This window comes from Ctenopharyngodon idella, chromosome 10 (assembly GCF_019924925.1).
Source record: "Ctenopharyngodon idella isolate HZGC_01 chromosome 10, HZGC01, whole genome shotgun sequence".
NCBI lineage: Eukaryota > Metazoa > Chordata > Actinopteri > Cypriniformes > Xenocyprididae > Ctenopharyngodon > Ctenopharyngodon idella.
This window is the reverse complement of record NC_067229.1, coordinates 26,006,730-26,025,904: the sequence shown is the minus strand read 5'-3', so window position 1 is coordinate 26,025,904 and position 19,175 is coordinate 26,006,730. Positions and strand designations below refer to the sequence as shown.

Sequence of the window (19,175 nt, the reverse complement as noted above, 5' to 3'; positions counted from 1 at the left end):
AGCGTGCTCATTCCAAATGAGAGTGAATTAAAAACGGTCTGACGAGTTATCAGCGGGAACTTCGTGCTGACTTGAGGCTTGATGTTCTTAAAGCGGCCGGTAGAGGAAGCAAATAGTGATTCTCCCCTGAAATTCACTCGTAGACCTCGCAAGCGGTTAGTGCCATTTGTAGTGAACAGTCAGAAAATGGGATGTGTTAGCTGCCCTGACATTATCTCTAATTGAGGGTTAATGTTTGTAAATAAATAACTGTGCTGTTTTAACTCTTTATAGTGTGTTTTCGATTCTGTGGTCATTTTTTTTCAAGGAGTGGTAGAGAAACAGTGTTGTCACATTTTTTCTGTTACTTTTCTCAGCGCTGATCAGATTAGACCAATCACAGTCGTTTGTGATTACAGGATATGGAGTTATTTTATCATTTTATAAAGGTTTCTAAAGCATATTTCTATTTGTATGTCATGTACCAATCATTGGAATAAAGAGATTTAAGATGTAATTTCAGTTTTTAGTCAATAAATGTCTTAAATAAGACCGATAACGTCCTGAAGATTAGAATGCATCTTAATAGAGGATTCGGCTTTATGAGCCTCAGCGCGCGCCGTGGAGGTAGAGGAAGATATTTACTCTCGTAGAAGGGAAAAATATCACAAGTATATGCCGCTTTAATGTATAACCACTGCCATACGCGCATTAAAAAAGCGTCTACGTGGCACCTGAAAAAACACGGTGCGTCACGTCACTATAGAAGTGCAATTTATACAGTGAAAGCGATTCACCTCATTCAGTTCCGATGATGTTTTGTGCACCTGACGTTTGACAACAGCATTTGCAAATAATATAATATTAATAATAATATTTGTCCAACTAATCCTAAAGTTTGACCACTAAACAAGGCTACTGTAATGCTACAATGAAAATCTAGATGAATAAAGTTCATATAAGCAATCAAAAATAGGCCATCCTATTTAACCATATTGTCATATATAAATGTGTATAAGAAATTACGGTTTCCACACAAATATGAACAGCACAACTGTTTTCAACATTGATAATAATCAGAAATGTTTCATCATATTCGAATGATTTCTGAATGATCATGTGACACGGAAGACTGGAGTAATGATGCTGACAATTCAGTTTTGATCACAGGAATAAATTACATTTTACAATATATTAACATAGCAGTTATTTTAAATTGTAATAATATTTCGCAATATTATTGTTTTTACTGTATTTTAATCAAATAAATAAATAAATGCAGCCTTAAAATTCCTTTCAAAAACATTTAAAAATCTCACTGACCCAAACTTTTGAACAGTAGTGTATATTGTTATTATAAAAAACACATGTCACAAAAAACATATCTGACAACGTTTTTGTATAGTGTCTTTCCTTTCTGTTATCCATAAGGTCTTCTTGATAGGAAACACAGCTGACCAAAATTATTACTTGTTTAATATTTAACAGTGAAGTCAAGTCATCTACTAAGGTTAAAGTCCCAAGGAATGATTATAAATCTATAAACAACTGAAGCTGCTTATGAGACATTAACCTTCTGGTGCCGTCTGGCCAGTTTTGCAAATTTTATGTTTTTTTGTTTTGTTTTGTTTTGTTTTGTTTTGTTTGTAGAATTTTTTACTTCATCATTTTGGCACTTGCTATGTGGACACGGAAGAAAATAACGGACATGTTTCGAATGGTCCTGAAAAAAAATTGTCACACTTGTACTGTTTGTGGTCAAAAATGACCACATTGGAAACGAATGGGAAGCAAATTTCCCAAACAAAATCTTACTGAAAGCTCATTTTTTGAGACATCAGGCTGAAATTTGGAACACAACTTTTAGATTTATGGCTTTGACTTTCTCACAGATTTAGAATAAAACATGTTTTGGAAAATATATATTTCATATCAAATTTAAAAATAGTATTTTAATGTATTTTTCGTAATAAATTAACCTAAACTTTTCTAACGTTTTTTTAGTTTCACTTTTTTTTTTTTCTTTTTTTTTTTTTTTTTTTTTACCAAGTGTCTTTTCTTTACAAAAGAAACCAAACTTAAGTCTGTGCTCCAAAGCATTCAAGATTTATGACAGTTTAAGTTGGAAATTTCATTTTTAGGTCTATGCTCAAAAAGCGATTAACAGGTAATAAAATGGATCATAACTATTCCATAAATATAATTCAGTACCATAAAATCTCCTAAAAATACAAAATATTAAATAAAAAAACATTGTCAAACTATAGTGCACTAATTTCATTGAAATAAAATAAAATATTCTGACATTTTTTTAGCAGCACCAGAGGGTTAAAAATTAGCAAAAGTACTCACAGTTATGGTAACCAAATACAAATCATGAATAAAAAACTTTCTAAGGCATAACTGGATTTAAGGGAATAAATTCCTAACAAATCCATAAATCCCTCTATTGTTCCTCCCAGTCAAATTGGTCGAACACTTCAAATGTAACTTCTTATTTTTTAAATCAAATCAATGTAATACATTTTTGTTCAATAACATTTTTATTTATTTATTATTTTGTATTTTGAAGGAATTTTTGGTAATAATGATCTAGTTTATACATTTGTTTCCACTGAAAATATTTATTTTCTAATATTTTAAAATTATTTTCAATTAACCCCTTCATTGCTGTGTGCTTTTTCTCTGCATCATGGCTGATTTGTAGATTGTACCCCAAAAAATTCTCTATATTTTCAGATTTTTTTCTATTTCCCATTAATTTTTTATGATGGTAATTTTTGACCATGAGGAGTACAAGTGTGATTATTTTTTAAGACCATTTAAACTTTTTGAATCATGTCACTGATTTGTGTGTGTGTGTGTGTGTGTGTGTGTGTGTGTGTGTGTGTGTGTGTGTGTGTGTGTGTGTGTGTGTGTGTGAAGCCAAATCTTGATCCAGCACTCCTAAATAATTATCGTCCCATCTCTAAATTATAATTTTTATCAAAAGTTTTGGAAAAGGTTGTGTTTAACCAGCTTTCTTCATTTTTACAGGACAATGGTATTTTTGATAAATATCAGTCTGACTTTAGATCACAGCATAGCAGAGTCTGCGTTGCTCAAAGTATTAAATGGTCTATTGCTTTCTTTCAACTCTGGTAATTGTGCTGTTCTAATTTTGCTCGATCTTAGCGCGGCATTCATCACTCTTGATCATGGCATTCTTTTAAATCATTTAGAGCTTATTGAGATCCAGGGATGCGCTTTAAATTGATTTGCTTCATATTTAAAGGATCGAACCTTTTCTGTAGGGACTGGCCACTATTCATTGTCTCATGCACTATTTTTGTATGGGGTTCCACAGGGCTCAATTTTGGGTCCTGTTTCATTTTCTTTAAACATGCTTCCTCTGTATACCATTATTAGGAATTATAATGTCTCATACCACTGTTATGCAGATGATACTCAGTGTTACGTTCCTTTACATCCAAAGGATGCTTCAAGTCTACAAATGGCTGTGATTGTGTTTTGTGTCTATATTTTGCTAAATTATGCTATTTGTTTAAACTCTGCACAGCACTTTGGCCAACAGCTGTTGTTTTTAAATGACTGTGTGTGTGTGTGTGTGTGTGTGTGTGTGTGTGTGTGTGTGTGTGTGTATGTGTGTGTGTGTGTGTGTGTGTGTGTGTGTGTGTTCACATAGCAAGTGCCACAAAATCACCAAGTATCATACTATTCAGATTAAGTAAAATAAATAAATAAATAAATAAAACTTGAACATAACATTTTTTTTTTCAGTGACAAGTGACTGAAGAGCACCAGAGGGTTAAGAAACAAAATGATGACCTAGGTATACCATAAGATATTTTGGTCTTTTAACTAGTTGCTTATTAGCATGCATATTACTAGAATATTGGCTGTTTATTAGTAATTAATAAGCACATATTAATGCCTTACTCTCCATGACCATATTCTACATTCTTAATCCTACCCAATACCTAAACTTAACAACTACCTTACTATTAATAAGCAGTAAATTAGGAGTTTATTGAGGGAAAAGATGTAGTTAATAGTGAATACATGTCCCCTATACTAAAATGTTACCAATATTTTCATGCAGCTCATTATGTTCTCCAGAAAAGTCATGAAATGATGCAATTCTGAATTTATAATTAATTTTAAAAAGAGGAGATTTTCAGATAGATCTATAAAGAAATAACAAACAGCAGGTCTGGTACCTACTTTCCAAAACACATGCTTATCAAAACCAGCCATACCAAACTCTGCACTACTTTTGTAAACAAACCTGATCAAAAAGAGCTGCTCTTTGCGCAGTCTAGTGTATATAAGCAGAGGCTCACAGCAGATGGTGGGCTGGGCCAGTGTGAGGAGGAGCCAGGAGGAAGTGTCGTGCTTGGGCTGCTGGTTAATGTGCAATCTGTCTGGGAGGGGAAGCTCTGTTTGCAAATGAGTTCTGTAATGTTTCATCCTGTTCTTTTGTACTTATGTTGTAGCTCACGGGAATGAGAAGTTTCCTCTAGAAGTCATACCCTTTAAGCTATGCTTGCAATCTTAGTCTGAACTTTTGAAAACCCTCGGCAGTTACAGTTGACATTTGAGGAAGTTTCACAAAAGTACCAGAATGGTAAGTACACTAAAGCCTCGGCTGTTTGTTAGTTAAATGTTTATTTAAATGGTTATTTGTTCAAGGGTTTGACCAACCTGTTGAGATGATGTGTGTGTTCCAAGGAATATTAAGTACATATAAACAAGTATGACTTCAAAGAAGATTAACCCATGAAATTGAACATTTAAGTGTTTTATAGTGGACAGAATATGACGACATTATCATTATATGACGATCTTTGGACTGAATACAGTTGTCAGTAAGGAAGTCAATGGCGACCATGAAGGAAATCCTAGATGGAGCAGAAAAGTCAATCATGATATTCTGTCTAATTCAAAATATTATATTACTTTCTATTACTACTATTAATATTACTACTTTCAGTACCATGTTAACTGATGTTTATCAAAATAATCATTTTGTTTTAAATAATTTGCACCGTTATACTACTAGCATTATCTATCTATCTGTCTATATATCTATCTATCTATCTATCTATCTATCTATCTACCTATCTCATATGTCTCTCTTGCTTTCAGAACTTTCAAACAAGGCTTTGTCAAACCAACATTCAAATTGCTTTGCTTTTCTGGTTAAAAATATATTATATATATATATATATCACTTTTTCACTAATATCCAAACCTTGCCATTTTTCAAAACTCCAGACACAAAACTCACATCCGACAATCAAAATGCGCATTTTTCCCAATTGCGTGAACCTAAGTTCACTTGTTCACTGAACTAAAGTCACCTGTTCAGAATAACACAGCATTACATTACTGTATTACTATTTCAAAATGTAATTCACATTTCACACATTGCATCTGAGATAACTTGTCTGTTCATTACAATGCTCTCACTATCAATAGATGCAACTGCTCAGAATCACTGTTGCTTTGCTCTCAATGTACAGTTTTCTGGAAACAATGTTCTATGATTAGATCATGAAATTTTCAGGATAACGAGATCCACTTACTCAAATTAGCATGGAACATGAACCAATTGGATGACATTATCCCTGGATGTAATATTTCATCATCATTATTTATCAGGCACTGTTTCTATGATCAAATGTTTTCAGACCATGTTTTCAGATTTGACATTTTTAAATTATACAATAATTTTGTATTTTTTTTTTTTTTTTTAAAGTGATGTTTTTCATGATAAATTAATTATTTGAACCAATAATTCTGCAAGTGCAAGTTGATTTTACCAAGTACAACATGTTCCTGGACCAACATCCTTACTGATCCTGGAACAACAATCCAATCAACCAATCACATTTGAGGGACAAGTTTACAGTTTATCTCAAGTTTAGGCTTACAACCAGGGTTAGGTGCTTCAGTGTTATTCACTTATCATTTCCCTCTGACTTTAGGGATACGTTAGGGTTAGGGTTAGGTGTAGTTATAGGGTTAGGACAATGTTTTTGGATAGGAATGTCGTTTCAGGATCAACAAAAGATGTTACTTGGCAAAATAGATCCCTAGGGTCCTTGACTAGAACCCTTACAGTTTTCCTCAATCGCTTTGGCACATTTTTCAAAACAATCTCTTAACATTCTCTAAACTGTAAGCTCAATTGTCACAACCGTTTGCTGGAACATCAGAACTCTATTGCACTATATCTGCAAAACGTAGTAACTCACCCAAAACATTTAATTCATGCTTCAAAAGTTAGTGTGTCCGTAAGTTGGCCAATGGCACCAAAATAAAAAGTGTTTTTGTCATCATGTGAGCCACACTCGACAAAATGTTTAGATGTTTTTTCACCATGAAATATTTGTTATACAAATTTCGTGTTTTTTATTTATTTATTTTTTTACTTTTTTGTCATTCATACTTCAACATCTGCCAAACAATATATTTTCAGCACATTTTTCCAATGTTAATACACTGCTTTCAAAACTGATAAAAGCACATTCAAATCGGAATGATGGTAAACTCCGTGCAATTCTTCAGTAATTAAAGCTGCAAGCAGCAATGAAAGGGCCCTCGCACCCGGGCTCTCCGCCACCCGGAGGCCTTAGGAAAACTGAACAGTGGGCGATAATCATTTAAGCGGATAAATAAAGGAGAAATATGGCAAAGTCATTTTGATGCACCACAGTTCCTGCTGCCAGCAGGTGGCGCTTTGACTGTAACTGAATATTGCCATGTAGTTGTCTTCTCACTAGGACTATTATCAAACATGTGAGGTTTGGAGCAGATCGGACATTGTATGCCTGAGTTACAACAACTTCCTTACAACAACTTACAACAACTTCCTTTATCAAACATGTGAGGTTTGGAGCAGATCGGACATTGTATACCTGAGTTACAACAACTTTCCTGTTTTCCTGTTTTCAACTTCCTTTTAGTGATTAGCACTTAGCCAAGGGTTGCATGATTTAACGTGTTTCTAGTATGTTTGGTACTTTATGCCATACACCTGTCGCCATCAGGTGACGCTATGACTAACTGAATACTGGCATTAGATGTCTTTAGGACAGGACTCTTATCACACATGTGAAGTTTGGGGCAGATCGGACACTGTATGCCTGAGTTACAACAGCTTCCTCTTTCATGGTGAAACATCAGACATTGTCAGGCCGCCACGGACACGCCCTTCAGTGAAAACTCTAGATCTTTGCAAGTTAACAATGCTAAGGCCTTAAGATTAGACTGACCAAATATGATGTTGATCTGGTTAAATCTTTAAAATTAAATTAAAGAAATTAATTTCTTGTTGCCCTCAGGTGGCGCTACGACTGTAACTGAATATTGGCATGTAGATGTCTTCGGGCCAGGACTCTAATAAAACATGTGAAGTTTGGAGCAGATCAGACACTGCATGCCCGAGTTACAACAACTTCCTGTTTCATGGCGAAACATCGAATTTTGTCAGGCCGCCACATTGAAAACTCAAGATCTTCGCAATTTAACGTAGCAAAGGCCTTTAGATTAGACTGACCAAATATGATGTTGATCTGATTAAAGCTCTAGGAGGAGTTCATTAAAGTACGTCTGGAAATGGCAAAAACTGCAAAAATTTTGCAGAGAAAACTTAAAATACCTCAGTTCCTGTTGGGTTTACAGATTTTGCACCCAGGGACTTTTTTGTATGTATTGGGCTGTTACATGTGTCTACCGAATTTCATACCTGTACGTGAAACGTAGCGCGAAGGGCGCTTCATTGAATTTTGTTGTAGGTGGCGCTATTGAGGCATTTTGCCACATCTAATTCTGAAACCCATATCAGACGTAAATTTTCACCACTTCTGACGCATGTGCACAGTTTCATGAGTTTGAGCATGTTTAGGCCCTCAAAAATGCGATTCACTTCAGAGAAGAAGAATTGACTGAGCAATTACAAAAGGTTTTATTGAAATATAAAATCTTAGCAGAATATTTACAATGAAATAACAGTTTTTTACAATTGCTAGGACTCATTTCTCAATACTTGAGTCACTTTTTCAAAACTCTTCACACAGTGAGCACAACAGAAATCTATGTGGGCTAAACTGTGGATCATTTATCATTGCTTTGGCACAAAATGCATTCAATGACTTCATCTTTCAAATTACATTCATTCTTTTCTCACTTCGACACAACAAACTGCAAAACTTGGGGTACCTACAGGCTAGTTTGCACATGCTTACATACTGTTTTCAAAACTGTTAAACTTAAGTTCAAAACAATAACATAATACAAACTGAATAAGACAAAAATATGCTACATTTCTACAGTAATATTGTAATGAAATATATTCTGAATCTAAATCAAATACTATCAAAGCAGTTAGATGAAACTGAACATACACAAGCCTAAGTCTTTCAATTTCATTATCATCCATTCAAAGGGGAAAACTTGGGAATAATTTTCTACTGTTATGTAAACATCATGTAACATAAACTGCAGTGAATTATAAACAATAGAGAGTGTTATTCTTGTTTTGTTAAGAAATTTTACAAAAGAAAACATTGTATAATGCTACCTGATGTTAGTGTTTTTTAGGTCAGTGTTTTATGATTGACAAAGTGTGTTTGTTAGGTGAAACCTTTGCTAGAGTTCTGGGAGAATTAGTTGATTTGAGACATAAAAAGGAACACTCCACTTTTTTTGAAAATAGGCTCATTTTCCAACTCCCCTAGAGTTAAACAGTTGAGTTTTACCTTTTTCGAATCCATTCAGCTGATCTCCGTGTCTGGCAGAACCACTTTTAGCATAGCTTAGCATAGTTCATTGAATCTGATTAGACCGTTAGCATCTCGCACAAAAATGACCAAAGAGTTTCGATATTTTTACTATTTAAAACTTGACTCTTCTGTAGTTACATCGTGTACTAAGACAGACGGAAAATGAAAAGTTGCGATTTTCTAGGCCGATATGGCTAGGAACTATACTCTTATTCCGGCATAATCAAGGAACTTTGTTGCCGTACCATCACATCACAGGCGCTGCGTAATATCATTGCGCCTGCTGCACCCATGGTACGGTAGCAAAGTTCCTTGATTATTACGCCGGAATAAGAGTATAGTTCCTAGCCATATCGGCCTAGAAAATCGCAACTTTTCATTTTCCGTCGGTCTTAGTACACGATGTAACTACAGAAGAGTCAAGTTTTAAATAGGAAAAACTCTTTAGTCATTTTTGAGTGAGATGCTAACGGTCTAATCAGATTCAATGAACTATGCTAAGCTATGCTAAAAGTGGTACCGCCAGACCCGGGGATCGGCTGAATGGATTCGAAAACGGTAAAACTCAACTGTTTAACTCTAGGGGAGTTGGAAAATGAGCCTATTTTCAAAAAAAGTGGAGTGTTCCTTTAATGAAGTGTTTTTGTAGATTTAGTGCATTTTGAATGTGAAATTAACTCCTGTGCCAAGATGAAAGTTGGTCAACTGTGTGAAGAGTTTTGAAAAAGTGACCTAAGTATTGAGAAATGTGTCCTAGCGATTATAAAAAACTGTAAATAATATTTATTCCAAATATAACTAATTGCAATTTCAGCTGAAAGTCTACCCAGGTGTCCTATTTTTAGTCTCTATTACAGTAGTCATTTTTTCAGTCATCTTTTAGTAAAATGGCTTCTGAATGATTTTGTTTGGAAACATGGAATGAGGAAAGACACATCGGTGGGGAAAGAAGAGTGGCAGAGAGAGGAAAGACTAGAGCCCAGTACTGTACATCCATCCATCTATACTATAAATTTTCTGTCCTATGTTGGGCTGTGGAGCCTTTCATAGGCAGGAAAACACCTTGGACAGATAGCCAGTCCATCACAGAGACGACACACACACACATTCATATTCATATTCACACCACTACAGTCTCCAGTTCACCCGTCCTGTATGTCTCTAGATTGTGGGATAAATTGGAGCACCCAAAGAAAACCCATGCCAACACAGAGAGAACATACAAACTCCAAACAGAAAGGCTCAGCTGTGACTTCAATAGCCTTACACATATGGGATTACAATGTAGCTTTCTGAATGAGAATAGTTGCCAGTGTTATGGTGGAACAAACTTATTTTGAGACATATATGAAGTGTTTTGTTGGTCTGAGTGAGATTTGGAGGCGAGATTAACTGTTTGGCCAAGATTCATGTTGGTAATGTAGACTGTATAAAGAGTTTTGAAAATGTGGCTTCAGTATTTAACAATGCAATTGAAAATTCAATAAGAAAAATAAATCAATAAGAAATTAAAATCTGATGTGAACAAGAAACTAATTGTTCAGAGATCTGAATTTATTGTTTTGAGGGAAAATTAATCTCATTTGAGAAGTGAGCCAAAGCGATTGAGAAAAACTGTAATACCAAAAAATTATTTGCGGAGAAAAGGAGAAATGTCTTAAATGACTGCATAATACTTTCATGTTTAACCGATTATTTCAATTTTTTCTAGTGATAAAGTATGTTTACAAGCTGTTTAATTCATAAAATTTAGTAAAATTAAAACACAATTAATAAAATCCATATAATCATGGGAACCCCTGAAAGGCTCTACATATGAAGCACCTGATGGAACCCTTTAAGCTTCTATATAGAATATTTTCTTCTAAGAGTGGAACACCTGGGACAGATTTGGCCCAAGCCTGGGTTCATTTCTGAACCTGTCGTACACTTGAGAGTATTGTTATGCTGGGCCCAGCAGTTAACTCTCATGTTTTCTCTTAATAATGTAGGCTGACTACAACACCGAACCATCAGCGCCTAGCAAACTCAGTGAAGTTCAGGATCAAGTCAATGATGTTAAAGTGATTCTCAAAGACAACATCAACAAAGTTCTGGAGAGAGGAGAGAGGTTAGACGACCTGATCGGCAAAACAGATGATCTACAAGCTACGGTAAAGCCTTTGAGACCCATCAAGGCTAAAATTATACCAATATATAACATTTCTTGGTAATGGTGATCTTTTATAAGACCTCAAAAGAACATAAGTGAATTAAACATGATGCCAGTTGATCAAACCAGTCACAAAATATTTTTCTTTTGTAAATTATAATTATTTCTGTAATTATCTGTCCTTGCCTAGGCTGACTCATTTCAAAAGACGTCCACACGTGTTGCCAGAAAGATGTGGTGGAGAAACACCAAGATGATGATTATAATTGGTGTGGTAGTGCTTGCCATCATTGTGTTGATCATTTTGTTAGCTACGAACGTGATTCCCACATAAATTCAAACAGTTTCATAGCAAAGAAATGATGCATTTCAATAATTTGTATTCTTACAGACGCAGGCATTAATTACGTTTTTTTTTTTTTTTTACTACTACAACCTGGATAAGTAACTATGAAACTGCATGGATTTATGTATAGATAAATTGCTGTTTTTGTTATAATGACATTTCCTATGACATTCTATATAAATCTGGGACGAATGTGTCAGGGCTTCTATACATACTTGTTTTTTAATAATATCATGGGACTAAATACAGGATAAACCATTGTAACTGGAAATGTTTTAGGACTTATTTACTTTGAGAGTAACCACTGTGCTTGACATGTTCATCCCAAAGACATCAAAAACTTTCTCAATTACATTTAAATAAAGTAATAATAAAAGATTTAATAAACTGCATACCTCCAGTAGACCTTGAAGTCTTCAGAATAACTGAAATGTTGTAATATGTTATATGATAATGACTCACATGATTCCTGGAAGGTTTCTGCATGCTTTAACTACTGTGAAACCGCTTTGTACTGACACTGATTTTATACCTAGACAAAGTACATGTTCTGGACTGGGTTTAGTTTGGAGTTTTTTTTGATATCTTGAAGTTTAAATTCAAACTCCTACAATGTATCAGTCAGTGTCTTTGTCAAAAGGATGTATGACCTATATGCATATTAGGTGCATCCCAATTTGCATACTTATGCACTATTCTATGCCGTTTTGTAGTATAAATAGCCTGATTAGTATGTTGTTCACACTGAAAATTCCAAAAAGAATAAGTGCACTTTAAATACCCAGATGATGCATTTAATTAATCGAAGAAATGAAGTGTGAAGTGTTGGACACTCAAGTGTCACAGCTTTAATTATGTTGTGGAGGGGGGAGGGGCTATCAGACGACAACAAAATAACTCTATAAATCTCATTTAGTATACAGTTGAGTACATAGTGCATAAGTACATAATGTGTCATTTGGGACACAACTAATGTGTTCTGTAAAGGAAATACTGATTGGCATTTACTTCTATTGTAAATATATATATATATATATATATATTAGTAAAAAAAAATATTTGATGCAGAAGTTAAATTACTTGGTTCCTGGAAACAATATAATGAAAGAGATTTACATTTTCAATATACTAAAAGAGAACGGGGGCTGTTAAACAACAAAATGGTCACCATAAAAGTATAGTCTACATTACTCATGTGCCTTTAGTCTTTTTTTAATATCGCTTCAGAGGTCTTGGAATAACACACAAGTCATACGGACTACTTTTATGATGCTTCTTTGTTATTTCAGAGCTGGACTCCAGCCCCTTTCACTTTTATTACATTGAAAACAGCAGCAAGGATTCACCTTTTGTGTTCCACTGAAGGAAAAAAAAAACAAAGGCACATGGGTTTGAAATGACACGAAGGCAAGTAAATGATGACAATCTTCATTTTTGGGTGAACTATTACTTTAATCTCTGAAGAAATAACAGGCTTAAGGTTCATACAATTTATTTCATAGTATTTTTCAATGGTTTACATGACTCTGTAGCAAAATACTGCAATATGAAATGAATATTAAATGGCCTACACTCTGTACGCACTTGTAAGCAATAAATTAATATAACTGTATACAAATAGTTTCTAAATGATTTGGGCTCTTTATGGTTTTTTTGTATTCAACACAGAAATGTATAAGAGCTACACAGCAGGAAATACGACTATAAACCTTCACAAGCTCTAGAACAAATTAAACACAAAAACAAAAATTCAGGATGACTATCAATTGAAATAACACTTGAAACTTTTGTGTGTGTCCATGAAAGCAATTTCAGATTTGATCTGGCGACCAAAGTGTAGTAACGTGTTGATCGACTCCATATTTAACATGTCTCGCCCTCTCGTTTTCTCCTCTCAGGGGGAACTTTCAATTCGCCCTTCCATCTGAAAAACAAAGAAGAAAATATTAATTATGCTTCAGAAAGACACAAACTCATAAAATGTAAAGGAATCCCAATTCTTTAATAATTTCAATAAGGAGACAAGACGTGACTTTGAAATAGAATAATAGTTGTGAAATTAACAACTTGTGCAATAGAGCTCATAACATTTAATGCAAAACCTTGAATTGATGGAAATTAAAACACAAAAGGAAAGCATTACAAGCATAAGTTCTCATGAACAATATGACTTTTCCACGATTTCAAAAGGTTAAAAAAAGAGAATTTGTTAGATGAAATTAACACTGTTTACAGGTGAAGCTTTTTCCACCGCTGTCAGTAGAAAATCACACAATACAAATATAAAAAAGCACTTCTCCAGCGCAGCGGCGTCCGAGTACAAACCGGCTTTTAGCTCATGGACTACAGGAAATTACAGCTACACGAGCTACAAATAAAGAAAAGCAAGCATTACAGGTAAGATTAGAAGTGCATATTAACACTGGAAAGTCCAGAGAAAGCCGTATCCTTCAAAAAGTGAACAGTTAATTTTATTCCGGCTCTCGTCATATTTTACCATTACTTGATGGTGCCTGTAAAAAATGGCATTAAATTATAATATATCATTACATAAAACCAATCCCAAGAAGTTTTAAGAGGAAAGCAAAAACAAAAGAGAAGATAAAAGCTTGACGTGTCCTTTTTATGTTTTTTTTTTTGTTGCTGTAGTTGCTGTTGCTTTTTTTGTTTGTTTTTTTACAATTCGTATACAGGATGTTGGAAGACCATACCAAATGGGAGCATTCGAGAGCGTACGCCTCTCGTACCCTGTCCGCATTGAGCGGGCCTGAGACAATCGGGAAGTCAGCTCATGGCCTGCAAGGAAGTCCCCGCTGGCAGGTACAAACAAGGTATATGTCAGAGTTAGGAGACAACATTCTTCGGTTTTCTTTCCTTGTAATTCCATATTTTCTGGTACCCATTTAGCAGTACTGTACCTGTTAATTTTTACAGTTACAAAATGGCAAGAAACAGCCAAAAGCCAGCTGTTACATTACTGCCAAAAGTCTCTATGTTACCACTACTGTAAAGCACTTCAGGGTGCTGTGAAACTTTAAAGAAAAACAAAAATTAAGCAATGTACATTACAAAAAGATCAAATCGTGATGATTTAGAAAACTAAAGATGCATCACTGTGAGCAACGCAACAACATACCTGCACGTTTCTGGTGGAGTTTAAACGTTAATACGGCTTGTAACTGTTTTGATGGCCGCCTCGCCTCAGGGATTTGCCGTAGCCGCTCTGCTGATCTAGAGTTGGGAGCACAAAACAGAAACAACGCAAATGTCTACGGTTAAACGTGTTGGTGGTGTACGGTCGCTCCAGAAGATCTCTGAGAAAGGCACATCATAGAAAACATTGCCATTTTGGTTTTAGAGCCAATTCTGTGATACTTGCGAGATACTTACGTTAATTGTTTTGAAAATACTGTATTCTGAAAATATGGTGAGAGACAAAAATTTGTGGAGTAAATGGGTGAATGTTTGAAAACTGTTTATTTTCTTCTAAAAACGACCACTGTCCAGTGGTCGTTTTTTGCATGGCCTACAGATTTACATGTTCAGTTACTATCCAATGGATTCAAAGGCACTTTGACAAATGTGTTTTGAAGCTAAGACATCCCTTTCTATATTTAGCACCATAGTTATTATAATACATATGTACAATATAGCTTTGTGCAAGCAAGCCTTCCCTGTAAGACAAAAAGCAACTGCAGCAATGTTCTAGAGTTTTCTCTCAAAGCGTAAGGCATATATCATACAAGCATGTGCATTCTGCTCAGATAATTTAGTGCACAATTGTCATAGTCCGGGTAGAGTACCGACAATCCACGATACAATATATCCTTAGTTTTTTCATCTGTGCGTTCACAAACAGTATTACATACTGCTGTAGTCACCATATCCGTAGTAGTTGTTGTAACCCGAGTAATCATAGCCCCCGTATCCACCATAGCCTTGATTGTTGTAGCCATAGTTCCCGTAATTTCCATAACCTTGATTCCAGTAGTTTCCGTATCCCTGGTTCCAATTCTGATTGGGACCTGTAGCAGACACCAAATGTATGTCACAATTAATAAAGGCTCAGACGACTGCAACTGTATAATAATATGGATGGATGGGGCAACAAAGAATGAATGTGGATTTAGGCTATCAAACATAATGCAGAACACAAAATTCACATTTTGATTTACAAGAACATAAAATTAAAATAGAAAGAAATTTGGTCAAAATGGTAACAAACTGATTTCCAGAAATACTGATAATGTTGCCACATTTCTCTTTTCTCTTCTTCATTATTCGTATTTAATGAATTATTAATGGATCATACTGAAAGAACACTTCATGTTATAAAAAGATTTGATGTTATTTTTATAGGCTTATCTGAAAGAGGTGTACATTCTGTGATGCTGCACACCAAAATCTGTGTTAATTGACCTTGTTATAGAGTGAATTAGTGCTCGCCCACTTTTTCATCAGCGCTGGAACTATCATTTCTCCCATAAGGATTTTTAAAAAGTCGTTGTTAAAGCATTATAAGAGATGAACCAATCCAATCAGCTACAAGGAGAATCACAACATTACAAACTTTAATTTGAGGCAAAAATGTATTTGAAAATTGGACCAAAAGACAAAAGTACAAGACTGTGTACTTAACGGCTTTACTGAGAGAAAGAACTACAATGCCATGAAGCATTGCGAACAGCATAATCAAATTAAAAACGATGGAAAATATATATAGAGAGAGAGAGAGTGAGAGTGGGAGGAGCTAACGAGATCGTTTGGGGCGTTTTGCTTGTTTCGACTCTGATTGGTGGAATTTTCTGCACAGCATCATGGGTAATGTAGTTTTTCCACCACGAATTCCACAGAATTATTTTAAAACTAATAATGTGGATGGCTTCAGCAAAAGCAACCTCGTGGCTCACAACAGATCCATCTTTAAAGGTTTACAAGTTATTGTTCAAAATCAATTTCCTTGTGGAGAAAATGAATGGAGTTTTTACTTCCAGAACAGGACTGTTGCACTCCATTGTACTTAGTTTAGTGTAATCACTTGAGAAAAAAAAATGATCCAACATATCACTAGTCCAAATTAATTATATTTTGTTGTTTCTCAAGGCATGTTGAATTTCTTTAAATTCAGGAAATTCCTTTTCCTATCATAACAATTTAACATCCATCCAATTCAATTTCCGATTCCATTCCAACCAACTTCTACATTCTGAACTTTAACAAGGGGTTATGTGGCATGTTACTTATTTGGTTATTTTTGAGTTCATCATAGACTGCTACATATTGAGAGAGAATGTAAGTATCATGCCGCACCTCCTCTCCCTCTGGACCTGGAGGAGTATCCTCCTCTTCCGCCCCACTGCTGCTGCTGTTGGTACTGCTCCTTTGACATGGCCACCTTGACCTCACACTGCACACACATTCACAGATTCTCCATAACTAACAGAAAGCCATTACATTCACAATAAGTCTGTCAAAAGCATTTCACCCCAAATCCAAAAGAAAAAAAAAAGTTAGCTTGTGTACAGCGTATTTTATGGAAAACAGCTTCCTGAACCTGAGAGAGTACAACACCAGCTATAACTGATATGGTAAAACCGACGACATTATAAACTGTTTATAATTGCTTTAGAAGCCTTGGAAGCTGAAGCTCATGATTAAAGTAAGGGACTTTACGTTTCCGACACACGCCTGAGGCGTTTGAACAATCACAACGCACTGGGTCAGCTGGCCAATCAGAGCACTCAGGACTTTTCAGAAGACAGGGCTTTGTAGAAATCAGCATGTTTCAAAGAGACTGGGAACAGAGGTGCTGCAATAATGTACAGTATGTGAAAAATAATGTTTTTTGAACATTAAAGCATGTTAACCTATTCTAGTACACTCAATAAAAAAATTTAAAAAATGAACTTTTAAAATAGCATCATATGACGACCCCTTTAATTAAAATGAGGGAAAAAAAAAAAAAAAAAAAAACATGGCCACAAATTAATTGTGGGTTGTGAGAACAAATTCTTAATTCATGGCCACAATATCTGTTTTTCCCTCCTATCATGTGTGGGGCTCTATAATACATTAACTATAGGGAAACACATTTGAATGACATTTTGCTTTGAAATAATAAAGCTATAAAACATTTATTATTTAAGACACCATAATTTCAAATGGCTAGATCATGCACATTAGGATTGTTAAGACTTTACCTTACTTAAACCAATGTTGTGGTACTTCTTCTCCATAATTTTCTTTACTGGTTCCTCCTCTTTAAATGTTATGAAACAAAAACCTCGTCTTTTATTTGTTTTATTCTCCATTGGCAGCTCAATGGAGTCCACCTAGGGAAAATATAAATATGAAATGCAAATCCTAATATATAAATTTATTATGAACATCCATCAAATGTACACTTTTTCCATACCTCTCCATAGGCATCAAAGTACTCTCGGATCTTCTCTTCTGGAGTATCTGGGGAAAGACCTCCCACAAATATCTTCTTCACAGGCTCTTTGGACTTCATGGCCTTTGCTTTCTTAGGGTCAATCACTTTTCCATTCAGTTTGTGCTCCTTTTGCGTGATCACCTTTGGCAAGGATCAGATATCAAACTATGATTTAATCAATCTAAAAAGTACATAAATACACACACACAAAAATGCTATCTGCAATGATACCTTTTCTACACTCTCAGCTTCTTTAAACAGAACAAAGCCAAATCCTCTGGACCGGCCTGTCAAAGGATCCAGTTTCAAGGTGCAGTCGACCACCTCTCCAAATTTGGTGAAGTAGTCCTTCAAGTCTTTCTTAGTTGTGTCCCAACTTAACCCTCCAACGAACATTTTCCTAAAAACAAAGCAACTGACGTGAGAACAGACAGTGGCTGAAGATATTAAGGTGATTTACAGAAATCATATATCAGTTAAAAACAATTACTACTTCGTTATGTTTCAAGTTTTACTTTGCCAAGTAATCATGTATATTTATGAATAATAATATACAATGTAACATGATAAAACTACACAACACACTAAACACATAGCACCAATTCCATTTACTGAGAGTTTCTCGTTTGAAAAGACGCTTTTGACATTTGACAATCTTGTATTTGAAAGGCAAATGTGTTTGGAAAACTAACAAACAGCTGCATCCTCATGAATATGCGCACACGACTAATGAATATTCACAATTATACTCCGACAAATGTATATTCACGTCAGGTACACAGTTTGCACCTTAAAATTTGGCCTATAAAGAAAAATTAAGGTATTGATTCACAGAAAATTAGCTTAAATTTGTACTTGTTTGAACGAAACCCGTTAGAATAAGTCGATTAGACTCTAATGATTCACAAAAATTACTGAGCTAATCTATTAGAATAAGGAAATGATGTCTAAATTCGAGTTTATTTATTGCCGTCTCCATGGTATTAAAGGAGCCGAGACTCACCCTTCATCCTCCTCGTTTTTACTGGCATCTATCTTGGAGCCCTCCGCCTCTCCCTGTCCGCCCTCATCATCAGCGCCCGGCATCTGCTCTTCACCTAAACCCTCTCCATCATCATCCTCCATCTTCATCATCATCATCATCGAGTCTTCGCCTAGATTCTGCTCCTCCGACATCTTTGTTCAATTCTCGGCGAAAATGCGCGCTATTACGTCGTGTTTTCTTGAGGAAAACGTCTTAGGTTATAACGGAACCGAAATGACTGTAAATCGTGTTGAATAGTCTCAGAATCGCATTTATTTTAGTCTCTTTTCTGGATGTCGATAGCAACGGCGTCCATTCACAAAATGGCGGAGGAACGGAAGTTGAACGTAATGACGTCACTTCAAAACCGCGACACCACTCTTGTGCACATTGGTTGCATTTTTTTTTTTTTTTTTTTGAAATCATATATCCTGTTTATTATAAACCTC

At 35.1% G+C, this 19,175-nt stretch overlaps 2 protein-coding genes across 9 annotated transcripts; one reads left to right on the top strand and one right to left on the bottom strand.

Annotated features, from left to right (window-relative positions):
- The first annotated feature begins 4,337 nt into the window (after positions 1–4,337).
- On the top strand, positions 4,338–12,884 carry si:ch73-234b20.5 (uncharacterized protein LOC449923 homolog). Its single transcript, XM_051911048.1, has 3 exons — positions 4,338–4,606; positions 10,760–10,921; positions 11,111–12,884. Exons 1-3 carry the CDS (start codon positions 4,604–4,606, stop codon positions 11,252–11,254), a joined length of 309 nt encoding a protein of 102 aa, XP_051767008.1. The 5' UTR covers positions 4,338–4,603; the 3' UTR covers positions 11,255–12,884.
- hnrnpd (heterogeneous nuclear ribonucleoprotein D) lies at positions 12,698–19,082 on the bottom strand. Of its 8 annotated transcripts, XR_007932434.1 has the most exons (9): positions 18,706–19,082; positions 17,934–18,102; positions 17,682–17,843; positions 17,467–17,598; positions 16,577–16,673; positions 15,136–15,291; positions 14,403–14,497; positions 13,978–14,079; positions 12,698–13,190 (listed from the first exon to the last, which is right to left on the bottom strand). XR_007932434.1 is itself a non-coding variant. In XM_051911034.1 (8 exons), exons 1-7 carry the CDS (start codon positions 18,876–18,878, stop codon positions 14,430–14,432), a joined length of 957 nt encoding a protein of 318 aa, XP_051766994.1. In that variant the 5' UTR covers positions 18,879–19,082; the 3' UTR covers positions 12,698–14,079; positions 14,403–14,429. The 8 variants fall into 8 exon arrangements, 6 of the variants coding, with proteins under 6 accessions (XP_051766994.1, XP_051766993.1, XP_051766997.1 ...); XR_007932433.1 differs by having other exon boundaries at positions 13,978–14,497; XM_051911034.1 differs by having other exon boundaries at positions 12,698–14,079.
- Positions 19,083–19,175: the final 93 nt, after the last annotated feature.